Genomic DNA, 22690 nt, shown 5'->3' with positions numbered 1-22690 from the left:
TGCAGGCACTGAGAGGGCAGGAGCCATCAGAGCTATCCCAGCCCAGGAACCACAAGGAAGACGGGGACCATGAAGCCAGACAGAGCCTCCGCCTGTGTGTGCCCACGGGTGCGCGTGGAAAACTCGCGGTCTCCGCCCGGCGGAGCGGCTTCTTTATTCGAATCACACTAGGTGGGTGTCTGGGCAGACCCCACTGGGCCGACCCCGTCCCTGTGTCCAGGGCGGTTGTCAAGTAGGGCTGCGGGGCGGTGGGGTCCACTAGGGCCCCGCGCAGCCCCGCGCAATCGGGCGACCCGGCCAGGAGGACCGGTGACCGGCAATAACCCCGCGCGGAGCGCCCTCGGCCGGGGTCAACGACCGCGCTAGCGCCGTGGCCCATCACCCTATCGCCTAGCAACGCCCACCCGCGCGCCGCCATTGGGCTGGTGCGAACGCCCCCGGCGCCCCATTGGCCGCTACTGCGAGTGCCACACCTCCAGGTCCGCGCGGGCTGCGACGGCTGCGTGGAGGGGACAGCTCGGGTTGCGGGGACCCTGCCAGCCTGCCAGCTAGGTAGGGGCCGCGTCCGCCCTCCTGCCCCGCTCGCCGCCTGGCGCAGCCGCAGCGCAGTCCTTACAGTAGCCCAAGCACGCCTTGTCCCGCCGCCCGCGCGGCGGACACGTGGCCCGGCGGGCAGGGGCGGGAACGGAAGTTGGGGGCGGGGGATGCCTTCGCGCACCGCCCCGCGCCCCCTGCCTGCCCCCCCGTGCGCGTCCCCGCGCAGGGTCCCGGCTCTGCGGCAGCGCGCACAGGCATCACCCCACGTCGGCGGCGCGCCGGGTCCCGGGGCGCAGCCCCGACGCTCATTGGCCTGGGCGGCGCAGCCAAGCTGTCAGCCCATGTGGCGTGGCCGCCCGGGGATGGCCGCGGTTTAAATAGCGTCCGCACCGGCCTAGAGGGAGCCAGAGAGACGGCCCGGACCCGGCCTCGCTCCGCCGCGCGCCAGCCTCGCTCTCGCCAACACCGCCTGCGCCCAGACCAGGTACGCGGCGGCCCTCGGGGCCGGGCCGGGGGCTCGGGAAACTGGACCGGGGCGCGCGGGGCTCGTGGGGGCTGGGCGCGGGGCTCGCGGGGGCGGCGCGGCCTCGCATCCTTCGCCCTCGCGGCGCGCGTGGCCCGGCGTGGCCGTAGCCAAGGGTCCCTCGCGCGGCCTGGCCCAGGCTCGATATGCCAGCCCCTTCGGGACGCCACGGGCCTGGCGGGGCAGGTAGGCGGACGGCGAGGGCCGGACGCCGGGGAGCGTCGCGGACAGCCATTTTCGTCTCTTGGGCTGGCTGGGCGCTGCGGACCCCGAAGGCCTGGGGCGAGCCCAAGCCTGACTCCCGGTGCCCACAAAGGCCCCCGGGACCTACCTCCCCGGGGCTCCTTCGAGGTCCCAGCCCGACGGGACCTGAGAGGAGGCAGCCGGCGGAGGGGACCAGTCCAGCGTGCTGGGGCGCCGCGAGGGTTTCCACCCCCTGCCTCACCGCAGATTGCCGGTGAATGGCAAGTACTAAGAGCTAAGCGGGCGCACCCTGGAGCCTTCCTTCGCCTGAGGCGGCTAAGGGCTCTTTATTCATTGCGGGTAAGCGGCCGCCCCACAAGGGAGGTCGCTGCTGGCCGCTCACTGAGCTGGAAGTTTCGGGGCCTCGGTGGAAGTTACTAGACCAGCCATGGCCTCACCCCTCTTCCTCATGGCTGGACGGGAGCCCTGGTGCTGGACCTGCAGCCAGGGGGCCCTGACTCCCCTGCAGGTTTCTTAGAGACCTGAGCTCCAGGCAGCTGCTGCGCTCTGGGTACAGGAGGCCAGCGAGTATCCTGAGGCCTTACATGCACAGGTGTTTGGAATAGGGTAGCACCTGCCCAGGAGTGCTTCCTCCTTGCTGGAGGGGTCAGGATGGCTGGATCAGTCCCTGTGGAGTAGGGGCTACCTTTCTCCAGAACCCTGCTAGCCTTGGCATCAGAGGTCCCCATGGGTCCTTCCTGAGCCCTAGCAGTTCCTGGGCTATCCTGGGCAGCAGGATCCCTGTCCTTAATGTGGAGAGGGCCCTCCATGGCTTAGGGTGTGTGTGGGTGCTGAGTGCCCACCCCTACACCGTGCTTTGGGCCCCAGCCTACCGGGCTTTTGCATTTCCTTGGTGCCTCTTAACAGGCTGAGTGCCAGGGGCCTCAGAAGGCCCTGCCTGCCTGTCCCCTGCTAGGTGCCCATAGCCCTGGAGCATTGATGAGAGGAGGTTGTGGGGCTAAAGCTATGCTGAGTTGCAGAGGTGGCTTACCACTGAGCTTTTGGGACAGCAGGGCCACAGTGGAGCCACTCAGGCCAGCACCCTGTACATGGTGGGGTCAGAGCCCCAGAGGTGACAGGCCAGTACCAAGTACTCAGCCATTCCCAGTGGGGGCGGGGGGCTGGGCCAGAGTGACCCCCCCCAATACTCTGGGGTGTTGGAAGGAGCAGGACCCAGGAGCTGTGTCTTGGAGGTTTCTCCAGGGGCTATCTGAGGCCCTTCTCAGGCAGGACAGTGGGGAGGGGGAAGAGGAGGCAGTTGGAACAGGGCCTGTGCTGGACCCCATGGGGAGGTAAGGGCAATTCTTGCCAGTGAAGCTTGAGCAGCCACCATTTGTGGTGCTGAGACTGGGATGGGGCTGCTGGGACTGCTGGGGCCGGGGCTGAGCCTGTGTGGGCGGCACGCTGCCCTCCCGCAGAGGAGCCATGGAGGAGGTGGTGATCGCCGGTATGTCCGGGAAGTTGCCAGAGTCTGAGAACATGGAGGAATTCTGGGCCAACCTCATTGGCGGCGTGGACATGGTCACAGATGATGACCGAAGGTGGAAAGCCGGTGAGTGGCCTTGGGGGCTTCCCTTGCTGGAGGTAGGAGTTCAAGCTCCACCTCTGCCCCTCAGGCAACCTCTTGTTGTGCTGTCTTCCAACTGCCCACAGCGCTGGTGCTGGCCTGGGCCCAGTTGCAGCTGTAGACACTGGTCACCCACAGGGCAAGGCTGGGCTGTAGCGACTTCCCAACATGGTGCAAGGATGGCCTAGGGAGTGGGCTCAGCTTGCTGAGAGGCTCCCCAGGTGGCTGCAAGGCTAAAGGCTAGGGAGGCCAGGCTCAGATTATGGGTGTCCTGAGCTGGCAGATGGGACACCAGGTACTCTTGGGGAGGCTGGTTTGACTCCCCCACGCCCAGTTCGATCTTCTCTGAGCAGCTCTACCTGCCAGACAGGGTGTGAGTCAGCATGGTGCAGCCTGGGCACTGTGGCCAGGCCAGCCATAGGCCCCCCAGTCCTACCTTCCCAGGCTCTGCTCTGGGCCTTTCCCATGTGAGGCTGGGGTCCCATGTGGCAGACCTGATGGCACTGGTCTGGGTTTCGGCAGCTATAGCTGAGACTCCATGACTGCCATGGCCTCCAAAGGGCCTGTAGTGTCCCTCAGGCACCTCTGCCCTCCAGTGCCCCTCGTTCAGTGAAAAAAATGCCTGCCATATTCTGCAGGTCTCTACGGCCTGCCCCGGCGGTCTGGTAAGCTGAAGGACCTGTCCAAGTTTGATGCCTCCTTCTTCGGGGTACACCCCAAGCAGGCACACACGATGGATCCCCAGCTGCGGCTGCTGCTGGAAGTCACCTACGAGGCCATTGTGGATGGAGGTGGGTTCTCAGGGCTGCTGGCTGGGCAAGCCATCTCCCAGGGCCGCATGCCTCTTTAAAGTAGAACAAGGCTCAGCCCTGCTTTTTCCTAGCCATGTCCCCAGCTTGCCTTGGCCCTGGATCTGGGGCCAGCAGGCTTGGGAAGGCGTGGGCCCCTGGGCAGGCTACAGTTTCACAATTGCACACTGGAGGTGTCCCGGGCGTGCCTTGACACCCCAACTTCCCCACTCCCAATGTTTGGCTAGTCGTGGGACAAAGGTGAGGGTGACAGGCAGAGGAGGAGGTCCTAGAGGAGCCCCCTCCCCCATTCCATTGCCCTGCTCCCAGGACCCCAGGCCTCAGGCAGCCTTCACTCCAGCTTCCCTTCCCCTGTTTTGGGGGACTGAAATAGGGGAGCATCTCGCCAGCCTGGCGACTCCACTGTCTGACCTCAGGCAAGCACCAGGGGCCTCTGGGGGCACAGGCTTGTCCCCTTCCCAGGCACACTTGGTGCTCGGGCAGGGAGGGTAACCCTCGGGGCTGCCTGTTACCCACCCCATCAGTGGTTGCCACTGCCCACTGGGCAGGGAGTCTGGGCAGGCACTATGTCCCTCAGGCCTTTCCTGTTCCTGGGCCCTGCCCGTAGACCTCTCTTTTCTGAGCTGGACACTCAGCCTTTGTCTTTCTCCCTCCTTATCTTGGCTCCACCCAGGGCAGGTGCCCTTGGAGCTGAAGCTCCTGCCCCAGGGGCTCACAGACCCTGCTTGTGACACCAGAGGCCACAGGAGTCACCAAGGACAATGCTGCTATCTGTCCTCCTCATGGCTGCCTCTGGCCTCTGTCTGGCGCCCTCTTCTGGGCCCCCTATGCTGACGCTTCATTCCTCTGACCTGGTTCTCAGTCCTGGGCCTAACCTGGGCTGCCATGAGCCATGGCTCTGCTTTGTCCCCTTAGCAGGAAACCTCGCCTTCCTTGGCCCCTTCTGGAATCCCCCTGGGAGGGAGCCCCTCCCACTCCTAGCTATGAAGCCCAGAAACCTCCCCAGAGTGGGCCCGGAGGGCTGGGAGGCCTAACTGCGTGTTCCTGGCAGGCATCAACCCAGCCTCACTCCGCGGGACACACACTGGTGTCTGGGTGGGTGTTAGTGGGTCCGAGGCCTCAGAGGCCCTGAGCCGAGACCCGGAGACGCTCCTGGGCTACAGCATGGTGGGCTGCCAGCGTGCCATGATGGCCAACCGGCTGTCCTTCTTCTTTGACTTCAAAGGTGGGTGCTGCTTGGGCCTGGACCTCCGCATGCGGAGCAGGAACCATTTGTGTTGGGGAGACCCTTGAGGGTCTGACCTTGGTGTCCCTAAGGAGGGCTGGTGGCATGTGTTCTTGAGAGAGTCCTCAGCCGTGCCCCCCGCAAGCCCATGCTGTCCAGGTAGGCCCACAGCCCTGTTGTGCCCCTGCTCGCAGGGCCCAGCATCGCACTGGACACAGCTTGCTCCTCCAGCCTGCTGGCCTTGCACAGCGCCTTCCAGGCCATCCGCAGCGGAGAGTGCCCTGCTGCCATCGTGGGCGGCATCAACTTGTTGCTGAAACCCAACACCTCTGTGCAGTTCATGAAGCTGGGCATGCTCAGCCCTGAGGGCGCCTGCAAGTCCTTCGACGATGCAGGTGGGCATCCCCGCAGCCCCCAGGCAAGCTCTTGGGAGCCCTGCCAGGAGGTCCTGGCCCAACACCTCCTGCCCAGGGCTCCCAGCGGGGGTCTGGGTGGGCTGAACCCCAGCAAGGTGCTCCTCTCCCCCAGGGAACGGGTACTGCCGCTCAGAAGCTGTGGTAGCCGTCCTGCTGACCAAGAAGTCCCTGGCCCGGCGGGTATATGCCACCATCCTGAATGCTGGCACCAACACAGATGGCTTCAAGGAGCAAGGTGGGATCTGGACAGGGGCAGTGGGTGGCTAGTGGCAGGTGGTGGCGGCAGTGGTGGGTGCTTAGCTTGGGCTCTCCACAGGTGTGACCTTCCCTTCTGGGGAGGCCCAGGAGCAGCTCATCCGCTCCCTGTACCTGCCGGCTGGGCTGGCCCCTGAGTCCCTCGAGTACATCGAAGCCCATGGCACAGGCACCAAGGTAAAGGGCTCCTGAACAGCTCTACCCTGCCCCTGCCCCTGCCCCATGCTCTGTGTCCTCCACCCCTTCCTACCTGGGAGACAGCTCAGCTGGAGTCCAACTCTCCCCTATTCCCCAAAGGTGGGCGATCCCCAGGAGCTGAACAGCATTGTCCGCACCCTGTGCACCTCACGCAAGGACCCACTGCTGATCGGGTCCACCAAATCCAACATGGGGCACCCAGAACCTGCCTCAGGGCTCGCAGCCCTGGCCAAGGTAGGCGAGGGGTCTCTGGAGGCTGCAAGCCCCTACCCCTTCTCCATGGCTGTGCACCACGGCCACCACAGAGCTTTCCCCATTCCCTTCATGAGTGGGCTGTGCCGGGCCTGACAAGGCTGGGGTGGCAGGGAGCTTGGGCGGCCTCTTGCTGGATAGTCCCTACAGTCCTTGCACACAGGCCAGCCAGAGAAGCAGCTCAGGTGGGAGACAGAGGGGGAGGCCAGAGAAAGCTTGGCAGTTGCTCCCTGGCCAAGGGGTGGGAGCAGGTGTTATCTACCCATCCTCACAGCTTTCCTGACCAACTAGCAGGCACCTAGGAGCCCTCAGGACAGCCCCCAAGGGCAACGGACGTGGTAGCCCGACGGCTGAGAACCCAGGACCCCATCACTGAGGCTTTTGTTCCCCCTGGATCCCCCCGTCTGTGTTACTGCCACCTGTCAGCTTGTGGCATCTCACCCTGGGCCGGGGCCTGGTTGTGGGGCCTTGGTGTCTAGTTCTACAGTCTATCTCTGGTGTCCCCATCAAGCTGGGAGAAGGCAGGGCCCCAAATGAGTGCCAGGGTGGGCCAAGCACCCCACCCAGATGGACCAAGCTGAGGGTAGGGCAGCCTCAGCTTAGTCATCAGCCCCTGCTGTGGCAGGACCAGGTTAGGGTGTGGGCACCCTGGACCCACAGAGTGGTCCCAGGAAGTGGCTGCCCACTAGCACGTGACCCACAGGTGCTGCTATCGCTGGAGCATGGGCTGTGGCCCCCCAACCTGCACTTCCACGCTCCCAACCCTGAGATCCCCGCACTGCGCAACGGGCAGCTGCAAGTGGTGGACCGACCTCTGCCCATCCGCGGTGGCAACGTGGGCATCAACTCCTTTGGCTTTGGCGGCTCCAACGTGCATGTCATTCTGCGGCCCAACACACAACTGCCCCCTGCCCCTGCCCCACCCACTGCCCCACCCCGCCTGCTACAGGCCAGCGGCCGCACTCCTGAGGCCGTACAGGGTCTGCTCGAGCTGGGCCAGCGCTACAGCCAGGACCTGGCCTTAGTGTGCATGCTCAACGACATTGCGGCCACCCCCGTGGCCGCCATGCCCTTCAGGGGCTACACTGTGCTGGGCAGCGAGGGCTGCTGCCGGGAGGTACAGCAGGTGCCCGCCGGCGAGCGCCCCGTGTGGTTCATCTGCTCTGGTGAGACTGTTGTGCAGCCCCTCCTGAGGGTGAGGTGGCAGCTGCAGCTGTCAGCCTTCTCCCTGACACGCTGTCCTCACAGGGATGGGCACTCAGTGGCGCGGGATGGGACTGAGCCTTATGCGCCTGGGCGGCTTCCGGGACTCCATCCTGCGCTCAGACGAGGTGGTGAAGCCTCTGGGCCTAAAGGTGTCTTCCCTGCTGCAGAGCACGGAGGACAGCACCTTCGACGACATTGTGCACTCCTTTGTGAGCCTCACTGCCATCCAGGTGAGCCCCGGCCACACGTGCCACGTGTGGAGTGCCAGCCTGCTGCTCAGGGCCTTTGCTGTTAGGTGCTCCTGGTCACATATGGCTTGCGCTGCCGGGCATTGTGGGGTCTTTCCCACCAGGTGGCCTGGGAGGATGAGTGGGGCAGGGGTGTAGGTGTCTGGAGTTCTAGCTGGCCTGACAACAGCCTGTCCCTGCCCCCAGATCGCCCTCCTGGACCTGCTGAGCTCCATGGGGCTGAGGCCCGACGGCATCATCGGGCACTCCCTAGGAGAGGTGGCTTGTGGTTACGCCGACGGCTGCCTCTCCCAGGAGGAGGCCGTGCTTGCGGCCTACTGGAGGGGCCAGTGCATCAAGGAGGCCAACATCCCGCCAGGAGCCATGGCAGCCGTGGGTAGGTGTCAGCCCCTCTCCTGGCTGCCTCTGGACACCCTGCTCAGGTGCTATGTGTACATGGCCTCTTGTGACTTCCTGGGAGCCAGCCCATGCCCACATCCTTATTCCTGGGACACTCGCTGGTGGGCATCCACCCCACGTGAGATCCCAGGGGCTCGACTGAGGTGCAGGTGTGTGGGGAGACACTTCACGGCTCCCCCCAGCAGCACCATTCCTGGGCCCTGGGTGGGACAGGGCTAGAGAGGACTACAGAGGTAGTCTGTCCTGGGGCGAGGGCCCAGGCCATGTTACTGAGCTGAGACCCAGCTCCCCGTTGGGAGTTCCTGGAGTGGCACCTCCCGTCTATGACGACTCCCACGGTCAAACACAATGGGGGCAGTGTTTCACAGAGACTTGGCGGCTATCATTATAGCACCCCATCATTACCACTGATGCCCCTGGGCATCTTTGTGGTAAAGAAGGGCTTGGTGGGCAGGGCTTGGGGTCCCCACAGATGTTCTCTGAGGTTGGCTCCGTCTCTAGGTTTGTCATGGGAAGAGTGTAAACAGCGCTGCCCCCCTGGTGTGGTACCCGCCTGCCACAACTCTGAGGACACAGTGACCATCTCAGGACCACAGGTGAGCCCTGTGGCCTTGGCAGGCTCCTCTGTCCCCGCACACATCACCACGCATCTGGTTTTCTTCCATACTCTCTAGCTTTTCCCAAGGCTCCACCCTGTGCCCTCCCCATTCCTCTGAAGTGAACTCCGTCCACCCCCACCCGCCCCAAGACCAGAGCTGGGTGGACCGCGTGGTGGTGGGTACACGGCCCAGGAGAGCTCACCCAGGGTCCCCTTGGCACCCAGGCTGCAGTGTCTGAATTCGTGGAGCAGCTGAAGCAGGAGGGTGTGTTTGCCAAGGAGGTGCGGACCGGTGGCATGGCCTTCCACTCCTACTTCATGGAGGCCATCGCGCCCACACTGCTGCAGGCACTCAAGAAGGTGGGCAGGGCTGGCTGCTGAGGGCCTGGGTGCCAGCATGCCCTGGCCCTGGCCCCTGGTGCTGACCCAGCCCGTGTGTGCAGGTGATCCGAGAGCCGCGGCCCCGCTCTGCACGCTGGCTCAGTACCTCCATCCCCGAGGCGCAGTGGCGGGGCAGCCTGGCGCGCACATCCTCTGCCGAGTACAATGTCAACAACCTGGTGAGCCCTGTGCTGTTCCAGGAGGCGCTGTGGCACGTGCCCGAACACGCGGTGGTGCTGGAGATTGCCCCCCATGCCCTGTTGCAGGTAAGGGTACTGGCCGCCAGCAGAGCGGAGGGCCCAGGGTGGAGCCACACAGGGAGCCACAGCCACCTCTGCCTCCCCCAGGCTGTCCTAAAGCGAGGCCTGAAGCCCAGTTGCACCATCGTCCCCCTGATGAAAAAGGACCACAGGGATAACCTGGAGCTCTTCCTCACTGGCGTGGGCAAGGTCCACCTCGCAGGGTGGGTCTCTCCGTCTCGTACGCATCCTGGGGCCATGTGGCCATTTCTCCCAGAAGCAGGAACAGCTGGGAGCTCCTTGCTGACCCAGGCCAGTGGCGGGTGGGCTAGACCCAGAGCCCATGGTTGTCCTTAGCCCTGGCCCCTGCCCGCCTGCTAAGGTCTCATGGGAGACTGGGTGTGCTGCTCACCCATCCCCTGTTCTCTCCCACCAGCATCCACGTCAATCCCAATGCCTTGTTCCCACCTATGGAGTTCCCAGCCCCCCGGGGAACACCCCTCATTGCCCCCCACATCAAGTGGGACCACAGCCAGACTTGGGATGTGCCCGCTGCAGAGGACTTCCCCAATGGTTGCAGCTCCTCCTCTGCCACTGTCCATAACATCGGTGAGCCAGGCCGTGGGCAGCAGGTGGGGGAGACAGGGTCCCCCCACCCAGGGGCCATCACTGAGGCCATGTTCCTGCAGACGCCAGCCCCGAGTCTCCTGACCACTACCTGGTGGACCACCGCATTGATGGCCGTGTCATCTTCCCTGCCACTGGCTACCTGTGTCTGGTCTGGAAGACGCTGGCTCGCACCCTGGGCCTGGCCACAGAGCAGATGCCTGTGGTATTTGAGGATGTGACCTTGCACCAGGCCACCATCCTACCCAAGACTGGTGAGGGATGCCCCAGGCTGAGGGCAGGGTGGCTGAGGGAGAGGCTGTTGACCCCTGGCCTCTGACCCCGAACCCCCACTGCTGTACAGGGACTGTGCCCCTGGAGGTTCGGCTCCTGGAGGCCTCCCAAGCCTTCGAGGTGTCTGAGAACGGCACCCTGATAGTGAGCGGTGAGCAGGGCATGGCCGGGGGTGTGTGGGAGGGTAGGGATGCCTACATCAGGTCACAGTGCACCAGGCTGTCCCGCCTGGCTGCCCCTCTCAGGCCCTTGTGCTCCCACAGGAAAGGTATCCCAGTGGGAGGACCCTGACCCTTCGCTTTTTAACCATCCGGAAGACCCCGTCCCCACCGACCCTGCAGCCTTCCGCCTGACACAGGCAGATGTGTACAAGGAGCTGCGTCTGCGGGGCTACGACTACGGCCCCCACTTCCAGGGCATCCTGGATGCCAACCTCGAAGGTGGGATGGGAGGTCCTGGGGCTGCACTGCCACCGAGCTGGTGAGAGGGGGTGTCATGTCTGTGGGCCTTGGGCGGTCCCAGTGGAGCCAACCAGGCCCCTCGTGCAGGCACCTCAGGCAAGCTGCTGTGGAGGGACAACTGGGTGACCTTCCTGGACACCATGCTGCAGATGTCCATCCTGAGCTCGGGCGAGCGCAGTCTGCGCCTGCCCACCCGCATCACCACCATCCACATCGACCCCACCACTCAGCAGCAGAAGGTGTACATGCTACAGGGCGAGACCCGAGGTATGATGGCCCTGTGCCCCAGCCCTGTTGCCACAGCCCAGCCCAGCCTGCCTTGCTCATCCAGCTTGTCTCTGCAGCAGCCGACGTGGTGGTGAGCCACTGTCTGAGCACCACAGTGGCCGGAGGTGCTCGTGTCTCGCGGCTCCACGCCTCAGCAGCCCCCCGACGGCAGCAGGAGCAGCTGGCACCCACCTTGGAGAAGTTCTGCTTCACGCCTCACGTGGAGGATGGGTGCCTGTCTGCGAGCACTGTCCTGCAGGAGGAGCTGCAGCTGTGTAAGGGTGAGGTCCCACACACAGCCCCGGCCCTGCGAGATGTGCCTGGGGATGGGAGCTCATCACCTTCTAAGACAGCCGCCACTGGGGCTACCCTGCCCGCCTCTCCTTCAAGGAGACTCCACTTGCCTCACCACAGGGCCCTCTCCAGCACCCTCTGCCTGACCCCACCCTGGCCATAGCTGGGGCAGTTGCTTCCCCCAACCCATGGTCCCATTAATCCATATCTGAGAACAGAAATGAGTCTTGGTACCCCCCTGGCAGGTACAGAACAGCCTCCAGGGCTCACAGCCAGGACCAGTGTGAGGGACCCTGGGGTCACTTGTGAGGGGCAGGTTCAGGCATTGGACCCCCACCGTGGGCTCATGCCTTATGCCCACGGTGGGCAGTGGGGAGTGTCCCTGGGCTGGTCCTAGTGCCTGCCTCAGGCAGACCTGCCACCGGGAGCCTCAGAGAACACCAGTTGTCTGTTCCTCCCCAGGGCTGGCGCAGGCCCTGCAGAGCAAGGTGAGCCAGCAGGGGCTGAAGATGGCAGTGCCTGGGCTGGGTGGGGCACAAGCCCCCCAAGACCCCCCACAGCAGGGCCTGCCTCGGCTGCTATGGGCCGCTTGCCAGCCACAGCTGAATGGAAACCTGCAGCTGGAGCTGGCCCAGGCACTGGCCCAGGAACAGCCACTGCTGCCAGAGGACCCCCTGCTGTGCGGCCTCCTAGACTCCCCAGCACTCAAGGCCTGCGTGGATACTGCTCTGGAGAACACGACCAGCCTCAGGATGACGGTGGTAGAGGTAGGTGCCACTGGGGCTGTGCTGCATGCTGGACCAGGGCTGGGTCAGACCCAGGCCCAAGAGTGAGACACCCTTGCCAGGCTTCTACGGCTATAGCTGCATTCTTCACACGTCAGTGGTCAGGACAGGAGGCAGCACAGACGAGGGACTGGCCAGCTCAGTGCCCAGGTCCTGTGCTGTTCACGTAGCAGTAGGAGTTGCAAGGGGACATCACAGAGACTGTCAGCAGGCTGGGCCAGTTCTGGTGAACTGCAACCCCACAGACACTTGGCCAGCCCCAGTCAACACTGCCAGGTCTGGGGCTACTCTCAGCTTTTCCCTTACTCCCAGGTGCTAGCTGGCCACGGACGTCTATACTCCCGCATCCCAGCCCTGCTGAATACTCACCCGATGCTGCAGCTGAGCTACATGGCCACTGATCGCCATCCCCAGGCCCTGGAGACCGCACAGGCCACCCTGCAGCAGCATGGCATTGCCCAGGGCCAGTGGGACCCTACAGACCCTGCACCCAGCAATCTGGGCACCACCAACCTCCTGGTGTGCAATGGCGCCGTGGCAGCCCTTGGGGACCCGGCTGTAGCTCTAAGCAATATGGCCGCTGCCCTCTCAGAGGGTGGCTTCCTGCTGCTGCACGTTCTGCTTAGGGGCCACCCCCTCGGGGATACCGTGGCCTTCCTCACCTCCACCGAGCCACAGCTCGGGCAGGGCCTCTTGAGCCAGGTGTGTGCTGGGCAGGTGTGCGGGGGCCCAGGGGCCCAGGGGAAGGCTGGGACGTCCAGGCTCTGACCCCCAAACACACACAGGACGAGTGGGAGAGCCTGTTTTCGAAGGCGTCGCTGCATTTGGTGGGCCTCAAGAAGTCCTTCTACGGCTCCGCTCTCTTCCTGTGCCGCCGGCTCTCCCCACAGGACAGCCCCATCTTCTTGGCTGTGGAGGATACCAGCTTTCGATGGGTGGACTCTCTGAAGGTCGGTCCCTGCCAGGCCTCCCAGGCCCTGGGTCCCACAGACATGGCTCTGGTCCGTGGTGCAGCCCAAGGCCCTCCTAGCAGTTAACCTTCCCTCGCCTTGCAGAGCATTCTGACTGACTCCTCCTCGCGGCCCGTGTGGCTGACAGCAACCAACTGCAGCACTTCGGGCGTGGTGGGCTTGGTGAACTGTCTCCGTAAGGAGCCTGGTGGGCACCGGATACGGTAGGTGCCCTCTCCCACCCTTCCCCCACTGCCCACTCCACTCCCACACCCTCTCACCATCTCTGGCCATGCACAGGTGCATCTTGCTGTCCAACCTCAGCAGCACATCCTCCTCCCCCGAGGTGCACCCAGGCTCTGTGGAGCTGCAGAAGGTGCTGCAGGGGGACCTGGTGATGAATGTCTACCGTGACGGGGCCTGGGGGGCTTTCCGGCACTTCCCACTGGAGCAGGGTGAGCCCCCAACACCACCCTGCCTGGCCCAGACGCTTTGCATGGTGCTGGGTAGGCTGGGTAAGGGGTGGGAGGCCCAAGCCAGAAAGGCCCAGGGCAGCTCCCCCGCCTGCTTCCCCCAGACAAGCCAGAGGAGCAGACAGCACACGCCTTCGTGAACGTCCTGACCCGCGGGGACCTCTCCTCCATCCGCTGGGTCTGCTCCCCACTGAGCCATGCCCCACCCACCAGCCCCAGCACCCAGCTCTGCACTGTCTACTACGCCTCGCTCAACTTCCGAGACATCATGCTAGCCACGGGCAAGCTATCCCCTGACGCCATCCCAGGTATAGGGCATGGGGCTTTGGAGTGGGACTGGGGCCATAGCAGTCTCCTAGTGGAGGCTGATGCCAGGACCTGCCTGAAGCCTGGAGGGCCTACTCATTACTATCACTTGCAGGGAAGTGGGCGGCAAGGGACTGCATGCTGGGCATGGAGTTCTCGGGCCGGGATGCCAGCGGCAAGCGTGTGATGGGGCTGGTGCCAGCGGAGGGCCTGGCCACATCCATCCAACTGTCACCGGACTTCCTCTGGGATGTACCCTCCAGCTGGTGAGTGCATCAGGCCAGGTAGGGTCTGCGGGGCCGCAGCAGCCAAGCCGAGCTGATCCTGTGCCCCACCCCAGGTCCCTGGAGGAGGCAGCTTCAGTACCTGTCGTCTACACCACAGCCTACTACTCACTGGTGGTACGTGGGCGCATACGGCATGGGGAGACGGTGCTCATCCACTCGGGCTCAGGTGGTGTGGGCCAGGCCGCCATCGCCATCGCCCTCAGCCTGGGCTGCCGTGTCTTCACTACCGTCGGTGAGGCCTCACACCAGCTCTAGCACCTTCCACCCCCCCATCCCCACAGTGCCCCCAACCCCCACAGTGGCCCTGGCCCCTCAGTGCCACCTCTCCCCACCAGGGTCTGCAGAGAAGCGGGCTTATCTCCAGGCCAGGTTCCCCCAGCTCGACAGCAGCAGCTTTGCCAATTCCCGGGACACATCATTTGAACAACATGTCCTGCGGCACACAGGCGGGAAGGGTGAGCACCAGGCTAGCCCCCAGCTAGACCGTGCAAGGCGCTGGGCAGTGGTGTGATGGGGACCCCTCTGCTCCAGGAGTCGACCTGGTCCTGAACTCCTTGGCGGAAGAGAAGCTACAGGCCAGCGTGAGGTGCTTGGCTCAGCACGGCCGCTTCTTGGAAATTGGCAAATTCGACCTTTCCAACAACCACCCACTGGGTGAGCCTGGCAGTATGGGGCCGGTGGCAGGCGGTGGGTGGTGGGCGGTGTGGGTGGCAGGGGTCTGGAGTGAGCGTGTCCTGCCTGCCAGGCATGGCTGTTTTCCTGAAGAACGTGACCTTCCATGGGATCCTGCTGGATGCACTCTTTGAGGAGGCCAATGAGGACTGGCGGCAGGTGGTGGCACTCCTGCAGGCCGGCATCCGCGACGGTGTGGTACAGCCCCTCAAGCGTACCGTGTTCCCCAAGGCCCAGGTGGAGGATGCTTTCCGCTACATGGCTCAGGGGAGGCACATCGGCAAAGTCGTCATCCAGGTGAGGGGGGAGTCAGCGTCCTGGCGCCCAACTGGAGGCCACCCCACAGTGCCTGATCCATTGGGTATCGGGTGTCGCCCACTACAGGTGCGGCCAGAGGAGCCGGAGACAGTTGTGGAGAGGGTGGAGCCCATCCTGACTGATGCCATCACCAAGACTTTTTGCCCAGCCCACAAGAGCTACATCATTGCTGGAGGCCTTGGTGGCTTTGGCCTGGAGCTGGCCCAGTGGCTGATTCTGCGTGGTGCCCAAAAGCTTGTACTGACCTCCCGCTCAGGGATCCGGACAGGTGAGCAGCCAGGGACGCTGGAACCAGCCAGGGCAGTGACATGGTCCAGCCCCATGGGTTATACCTGGCAGCCCACGCTTACGCGTCTTACAGTACTTGGACCCTATTTCCTTCTATCCTCCTCCATCCCCCTCCGTCCCCCTCTTTGTCAGGGGCTCTGGAGCAGCCTGACATGTGGGGAGGGTCCGTGTGTCCTGCCCCCTGGCCTGGCCACAGCCCATGTCCACAGGCTACCAGGCTAAGCAGGTCCGTGAGTGGAGGCGCCAGGGTGTGCAGGTGCTGGTGGCCACCAGTGATGCCAGCTCACCAGAAGGGGCCCAGGCCCTCATTGCTGAGGCCACACAGCTTGGGCCCGTGGGAGGTGTCTTCAACCTGGCCATGGTAAGAGAAGAACCCCAGGGCAGAGCCCCCCTCCACAGCCCTGAACCCGGGGAGATACCTAGGTGGGGGCCCTGGAGCCACAGCAGGTACTAAGGATCCCTTCCCCCAGGTCCTGAGAGATGCCATGCTGGAGAACCAGACCCCTGAGCTCTTCCAAGACGTCAGCAAGCCCAAGTACAGTGGCACCTTGAATCTGGACAGGTGGGGAGCGGCCCACCTACAGCACAGCCCCCTCCCAGCCCTGCCTATCCCCTACCCACCCTGGCCTTTCTGGGCCTGAGATAAGGGTCTGGTCAGCCATGGCAGCTCCTCTGACCATCTCTCTGCCTTTCCCATGGGAAGTGGGACAGGCAGGGGCACTCCTGGGGTGCTGCTGGCAAGGAAGTGACACCCACACCCACAGGGCGACCCGGGAGGCATGTCCTGAGCTGGACTACTTTGTGGCCTTCTCCTCGGTGAGCTGCGGACGTGGCAATGCTGGTCAGACCAACTATGGCTTTGCCAACTCCACCATGGAGCGCATCTGCGAGAAGCGCCGGCGGGACGGCCTCCCAGGTGGGTCCTGCCCTTGCCCAGCCTGCCCCCAGCCTTCCCATCTGCCAAAGCCCTGGCCCACCAGCCCCCTCATCCCACAGGCCTGGCCGTGCAGTGGGGCGCAATCGGCGATGTAGGCATTGTCCTGGAGGCATTGGGCACCAATGACACGGTCATCGGCGGAACGCTGCCCCAGCGCATTGCATCCTGCCTGGAGGTGCTGGACATGTTCCTCCACCAGCCCCATGCAGTCCTGAGCAGCTTTGTGCTGGCTGAGAAGGCAGCCACTGCCCACAGGGACCGGGACAGCCAGCGCGACCTGGTGCAGGCCGTGGCACACATCCTGGGTGAGCGCACACCTGAGGCCCTGTCCCCTCACTGTCACTGGAGTCTCAGGACAGCAAAGGCTGCTTAGGGAGGTAGCAGGCACAGCTCTGTGTCACAGTTTCCTCAACTGTACCAGGGTGATCTTGCTGCCCAAGGGACACACACTGTGGTCTGCAGAGCGAGGCTGTGGCTATACCCATGGCAATAGTGCACTGAGCCTCAGCACCCACGGGAGCTGCCCCCATGCCCCTCCCAAATAGCCAACCAAGGCCTTCCTTCCCAGGCATCCGTGATTTGGCTGCTGTGAACATGGACAGCTCACTGGCGGACCTAGGCCTGGACTCGCTCATGAGCGTGGAGGTGCGCCAGACCCTGGAGCGCGAACACAACCTGGTGCTGTCCATGCGTGAAGTACGGCAGCTCACACTACGGAAGCTGCAGGAACTGTCCTCCAAGGCAGACACAGCCAGTGGTGCGTGCAATTGGCCAGGTGGGGGGTAGGGCAGCAAGGGGCCTGCCTGGGGATGGGAGGGAGAACAACTCCCCACCCCACCACCATGGCCCCGCAGTAGCCTGAGTCAGGCGTGTGTCTTGAGTGTGCACCAGAGCCTGCGTGCCTGGGCCAGCCTGTCACTGCCTTGTCCTCACAGAGTCAGCATCCTCTGTGCCCAGGGAGGGCAGCCCGGCCCAGCAGCAGGCCCAGCTGAACCTGAGCACCCTACTGGTGAACCCCGAAGGCCCCACCTTGACACAGCTCAATACAGTGCAGAGCTTGGAGCGGCCCCTGTTCCTGGTGCACCCCATCGAGGGCTCCACCGTCGTGTTCCGCAGCCTGGCTGCCAAGCTCAGCATCCCCACCTATGGCCTACAGTGCACCAGAGGTACACTACCACACAGGGCCTTGGCCTGGTGTGGGGGTGGGGGTGGCCAGGCTGCCCATGGACACCTCCCTGCCCGTGGCTGCCACCTGCCTCGCTGACAGCCTGGTGCTGCCGTTGCAGCTGCGCCGCTGGATAGCATCCACAGCCTCGCCGCCTACTACATCGACTGCATCAGGCAGGTGCAGCCCGAGGGGCCCTACCGCATCGCAGGCTACTCCTATGGTGCCTGTGTTGCCTTTGAGATGTGCTCCCAGCTGCAGGCCCAGCAAGGCCCCGCGCCCACCCACAACAGCCTCTTTCTATTTGATGGCTCGCATACCTACGTACTGGCCTATACCCAGGTGAGCCGTCCGGGCTCCTCGCCAGGCCCTTGGTCTGGGCAGCCAATGCCCTAGAGATCTGAGCCACCCTTGGCCCAGCTCAGCAGACCTTCCTCTCACAGAGCTACCGCGCCAAGCTGACCCCAGGCTGCGAGGCCGAGGCTGAGACGGAGGCCATGTTCTTCTTCGTACAGCAGTTCACGGACGCTGAGCACAGCAGGGTCAGGACGGTGGGCCGGGGACAGGGCAGGGGGCTGAGGGGTTTGGGAGCAGGCCCTCCTTTGTAACACCAGCCTGGTTTGGGACGTTGGGAGCCCCCATCCGTGTCTTGTCAGAAACTACCTCTGGTTCAAGGTGGGGAGGGGCCTGTCCAGCCTGGTCACAGCCCATCCCACAGGTGCTAGAGGCGCTACTGCCACTGAAGGGCCTGGAAGAGCGCGTGGCAGCTGCTGTGGACCTCATCACCAAGAGCCACCACGGCCTGGACCGCCAAGAGCTGAGCTTCGCGGCGCTGTCCTTCTACCACAAGCTGCGCGCTGCAGAGCAGTACACACCCAAGACCAAGTACCACGGCAATGTAACGCTGCTGCGTGCCAAGACCGGTGGCGCCTACGGCGAGGACCTGGGCGCTGACTACAACCTGTCCCAGGTGTGCGAGGGCCGGCAGGGGTGGGGGTTAACAGGAGTGGACGGCATCCAGCTCACAGGCCCTCCCTGCAGGTGTGCGACGGGAAGGTGTCTGTGCACGTCATCGAGGGAGACCACCGCACACTGCTAGAGGGCAGCGGCCTGGAGTCCATTGTGGGTATCATCCACGGCTCTCTGGCTGAGCCCCGCGTGAGCGTGCGGGAGGGCTAGGCCTGGGCCCTACCCGCCACCAGACCGTACCGCCACTGCTCACCTGGCCACACTGTGGGCCGGGAGGGTCCTGCCGGTGGGACCCTGCCCCCTGCGGCTGTTAGAAGTAGGCTGTCCCGCGTATCCTCCCCACCCGCCACCTCCCATGAGTGTGCGGGGACCCAGGAGCTGTCGACTCGGAGATTTCCATCTATGAAGAGCCGGCACAGCCTGCAGGAGCCGGGCTGACCCTTCCGTGCCAAGTGGGCTTTGCCACTTGGTTGGTTTGTTTTTGTTTTTCCATTTGAATTTGTATATTTATTGTGCCACTGGTGAAGCATCCCACGGCCTTGTCCACCCTCTGTGAAGGTCCTGGGTTCAGTGTCCATTCTGTATCCTCAGTGCACACAGGTGGCTACCCAGGCCTGCCGGTGGAGCCCCTCTCGGCCTGACCCTCGCCTGCTGGGTTGGCCAGCAGTCCCCATGGAACCAGGACAGGCCTGGGTGTCCCGGCTGCCCCATGAAGCAGGCCAGCCCTGCGGACCGCACCGGGCCCCTGTTGCGTGTATGTCTGTTATGTTTCTTAAGACAATCCAGACTGCTGCTCAGATACTGAAACTCATTGTAACTGTCAGTGTAAAGAGCTGTGTCTGGATCCTGTTTCATTTTTACACCAGTTTGGTAAAAATGCTGCTCTCGATGCCTCATCCTTCCCAAGCCTCCCCACAAATAAACCACACCTGATCTCTGGCTTTGAGGCATCTTTCTTTCCTGCTCCCTGACCAACCACTGCCAATTCTCACACTGCCCCAGGGGGTCATGGAGATGGGACGCCCGTGCCCTCCAGGATCACACAGCATAATACCACACGCTGCAAAGTGCACGTCCATGGGGTAGGACCAGGAGGGGTCAGCACAGGGCAGGTGCAGCCAGAGCAGAGCCAGGCAGGCAGGGGGGAGAGCCGGCCTAAGCCAGTGAGCTGTGTTGGCACCTCAGGGCATCGGCCCCCATGGCTGTAGGGCTGATAGGTGGGACGGTCACAGGCCAGGCCAGGGCCCCGAGCTGAGCTGAGCTGGCCCTGCAATGCCAGCAGGACATTCTTCCTTCCTAGTCAAGTGAGACAATAGGAGTGGAGTGAGTACAAGAATCTGGTTATGAAAACCACTTATTGGGCCGGGCGTGGTGGCTCACGCCTATAGTCCCAGTGCTATGGGAGACCGAGGCGGATGGATTGCCTGAGCTCAGAGGTTCAAAACCCACATGAGCAGCAGTGAGCCACAGTAAGACCCCGTCTCTACTAACAACATCAAAAACAGCCAGCACCGCTACTCGGGAGGCTGAGGCAAGAGAATCGCTTAAGCCCAGGAGTTGGAGGTTGCTGTTAGTTGTGTGATGCCACAGCACTCTACTGAGGGCCATAAAGTGAGACTCTGTCTCTACAAAAAAAAAAAAAACAGCCAGCACCACAGGAGAAAGAAGAAAATCAACAAAAAAGGAGTACTTCAAACAAAGAATGAACAAGCACGCTGAAATTAAAAATTAAAAAAAAAAGAAAAGAAAACCACTTATTGGCAGGATTTCTTTTTTTTTTTTTTTGGCAGTTTTTGGCCGGGGCCGGGTTTGAACCCACCACCCCTGGTATGTGGGCCTGGAACCCTACTCCTTTGAGCCACAGGCGCCACCCTCTTCTCTTTTTTTTTTTGAGACAAGAGTCTGACTATGTCACCCTTGTTAAGAGTGCTGTAGCGTCACAACTCAGCGCAACCTCAAACTCTTGGGCTTAAGCGATTCTCTTGCCTCAGCCTCCCAAATAGCTGGGACTACAGATGTCCACCACAACACCCTGCTATTTCTTTTTTCTGTTGCAGTTGTATGGCTTAGCTGGCCCAGACTGGATTAGAACCCGCCAGCCTCCGTGTATGTGGCCAACACCATAACCACTGTGCTACAGGCGCTAAGCCTTTTTCTTTTTTATTTTTTCTCTCCTTTGTGATAATCTCACTCTGTCACCTGGGGCTAAAGTGCTGTGACATCATCATAGTTCATAGTAACCTTAAACTCTTGCGCTCAAGCAGTCCTCCTATCTCAGCCTCCTGAGTAGCTGGGAGGGACCCTGCCCCCTGCGGCTGTTAGAAGTAGGCTATCCCGCGTATCAAGCCCTGATAGTTCTTCTATTTTTAGTAGAGAGAGGGTCTTGGTCTTGCTCTTGCTCAGGCTAGTCTCAAATGCCTGAGCTCAGGCAATCCACCGGCCTTGGCCTCCCAGAGTGCTGGGACTACAGGCGTAAGCCACCGTGTCTCGGCCTTATTGTCAAAATTTCTTACTCAGTCTCGTCTTGGGGGCTTTAGCTGATTGGATGAGGCCAATTCCCAGTAGAGAACATCTTTGAGGTTAGCTGATCACAGATGTTAACCCCACCTATAAAACAGCTCCACACAGCACCAACATGTGGCAAAATCACTGGCCAAGCTGACGCAGAGTCCAGGGAGGTAAAGGTGGCTCCAAATCCCAAGACCAAGAGCACCAGCGGGTACCTGTAGGGAGGCAGCTGAGCAGGGAGAGTGCCCAGAAGGCTCAGCCGCAGCAGCACCAGGTGCTCACACAAGGCTGGACACTTCTGTCCCCACCAGCCCCTGGAGAGCCTCATAGTCGCAGGGCACTGGGTGGAGCAATCAGAAGAGTCTTGTCTCAGTGGTGAGGAATAATTAGCCCAAGACTAATTAGCTAACTAGTTACTAGTTAGCTGTGGTCCCACCTGGGAAAAAATATTAAAAACAAGACCCCAGAGGATTAATTCATTTCCAGGTAAATTTATTCAGTCCCAAAACAAAGCTGAAGAATATTTAGCCTCAGCGTCTGTAACTCAACTGTAACTAGGGTGCCAGCCACATACACCAGAGCTGGCAGGTTCAAATCTAGCCCGGGGCTGCCAAACAATGACAACTACAACCAAAAAGTAGCTGAGCACTGTGGCAGGCCCCTGTAATCCCAGCTACTTGGGAGGCTAAGGCAAGAGAATCCCTCTGTCTCAAAAAAAAAAAACAACCCTAAAGAATAGGGCGGCGCCTGTGGCTCAGTGGGTAAGGCGCCGGCCCCATATACCGAGGGTGGCGGGTTTAAACCCGCCCCGGCTGAACTGCAACCAAAAAATAGCTGGGCGTTGTGGCGGGCGCCTGTAGTCCCAGCTACTTGGGAGGCTGAGGCAAGAGAATCGCTTAAGCCCAGGAGTTGGAGGTTGCTGTGAGCTGTGTGATGCCACAGCACTCTACCGAGGGCCATAAAGTGAGACTCTGTCTCCACAAAAAAAAAAAAAAACCTGAAGAATATTTAGTTTATTTATTTATTTTTGGAGACAGTCTCATTTTGTCACCCTTGGTAGAGTGCTGTGGCATCACAGTTCACAGCAACCTCAAACTCTTGGGCTCCAGTGATTACCTTGCCACAGCCTCCCAAGTAGCTGGGACTACAGGTGCCTGCCACAACACCCAGCTATTTAGTTGTTGCAGTTGTCATTGTTGTTTTAGCTGGACCAGGTTAGGTTTAAACCCACCAGCCTGGGTGTATGTGTCAGGCACCCACCCGGCTATTTTTTAGAGACAGGATCTCACTGTGGCTCAGGCTGGTCTTGAACCTGTGAGCTCAGGCACTCCATCCACCTCAGCCTCCCAAGTGCTAGGATTACAGGCGTGAGCCACTGCACCTAGCCTTTGAAGAATATTTAGGTAAAATTCACAATCTCTTGCAACTGATGAGAAGTTAGACTTACAATGACGCGGGAAAACGCGTCCTGTAAGAGAAATATCAGTGAGAAGTGGCCCACACCCGACACAGATGTTAGAATTAGCAGCTGGCAGTGCCCATAGCTCAGTGGGTAGGGCACCAGCCACATACATCCAGGCTGGCAGGTTCAAACCTGGCCCAGGCCAGCTAACCAACAATGACAACTGCCACCAAAAAAAAAAAAAAAAAAAAATAGGCGTTGTGGCGGGTGCCTGTAGTCCCAGCTACTCAGGAGGCTGAGGCAAGAGAATCGCTTAAGCCCAAGAGTTAAAAGGTTGCTGTGAGCTATGATGCCACAGCACTCTACCCAGGGCGACATAATGAGACTCTGTCTCCAAAAAAAAAAAAAAAGAAAGAAAGAAAAAAGAAAATAGATGATAGACTCAAAAGCTTAATTCTTTCCTCCTCTGTCTCAAAAAAAAAAAAAAAAAAAGGTGGTGCCTGTGGCTCAAAGGAGTAGGGCACGGGCCCATTGTATACCAGAGGTGGCGGGTTCAAACCCAACCCCGGCCAAAAGGCACTTCATAATTGAATTATTCAAAAACCCATGAGG

The 22690-nt window shown here is 61.7% G+C and overlaps 2 protein-coding genes across 3 annotated transcripts in view; both read left to right on the top strand.

Moving 5' to 3' along the window:
- CCDC57 (coiled-coil domain containing 57) overlaps positions 1–553 on the top strand; it is a 131744-nt gene extending 131191 nt beyond the window's left edge. The window contains exons 20-21 of the mRNA XM_053568264.1: positions 6–171; positions 395–553. Coding sequence (XP_053424239.1) covers positions 6–171; positions 395–552 — 324 coding nt within the window. The 3' untranslated portion in view covers position 553. The remainder of the gene's footprint in view (positions 1–5; positions 172–394) is intronic.
- A 253-nt stretch (positions 554–806) lies between these two features.
- On the top strand, positions 807–19107 carry FASN (fatty acid synthase). Of its 2 annotated transcripts, none has more exons than XM_053568262.1 (43): positions 807–1021; positions 2722–2855; positions 3509–3661; positions 4731–4904; positions 5099–5299; positions 5433–5555; positions 5637–5752; positions 5873–6007; positions 6729–7191; positions 7274–7461; positions 7666–7855; positions 8380–8474; positions 8702–8836; positions 8920–9123; positions 9205–9320; positions 9533–9705; positions 9786–9977; positions 10067–10147; positions 10260–10436; positions 10545–10724; positions 10805–11005; positions 11481–11785; positions 12116–12505; positions 12589–12753; positions 12859–12977; positions 13054–13208; positions 13331–13534; positions 13648–13798; positions 13873–14051; positions 14155–14274; positions 14351–14473; positions 14565–14788; positions 14876–15077; positions 15307–15458; positions 15568–15659; positions 15862–16013; positions 16094–16339; positions 16603–16791; positions 16970–17200; positions 17321–17541; positions 17643–17741; positions 17918–18169; positions 18241–19107. In XM_053568262.1, the coding sequence occupies exons 2-43, from the start codon at positions 2729–2731 to the stop codon at positions 18376–18378; spliced, it is 7533 nt and encodes a 2510-aa protein (XP_053424237.1). In that variant the 5' UTR covers positions 807–1021; positions 2722–2728; the 3' UTR covers positions 18379–19107. The 2 variants fall into 2 exon arrangements, with proteins under 2 accessions (XP_053424237.1, XP_053424235.1); XM_053568260.1 differs by having other exon boundaries at positions 808–1021; positions 10802–11005.
- The last annotated feature ends 3583 nt before the right edge of the window (positions 19108–22690 follow it).

Source organism: Nycticebus coucang, chromosome 18 (assembly GCF_027406575.1).
Source record: "Nycticebus coucang isolate mNycCou1 chromosome 18, mNycCou1.pri, whole genome shotgun sequence".
NCBI classification, from domain to species: domain Eukaryota; kingdom Metazoa; phylum Chordata; class Mammalia; order Primates; family Lorisidae; genus Nycticebus; species Nycticebus coucang.
This window is presented reverse-complemented; position numbering and strand designations above follow the sequence as displayed.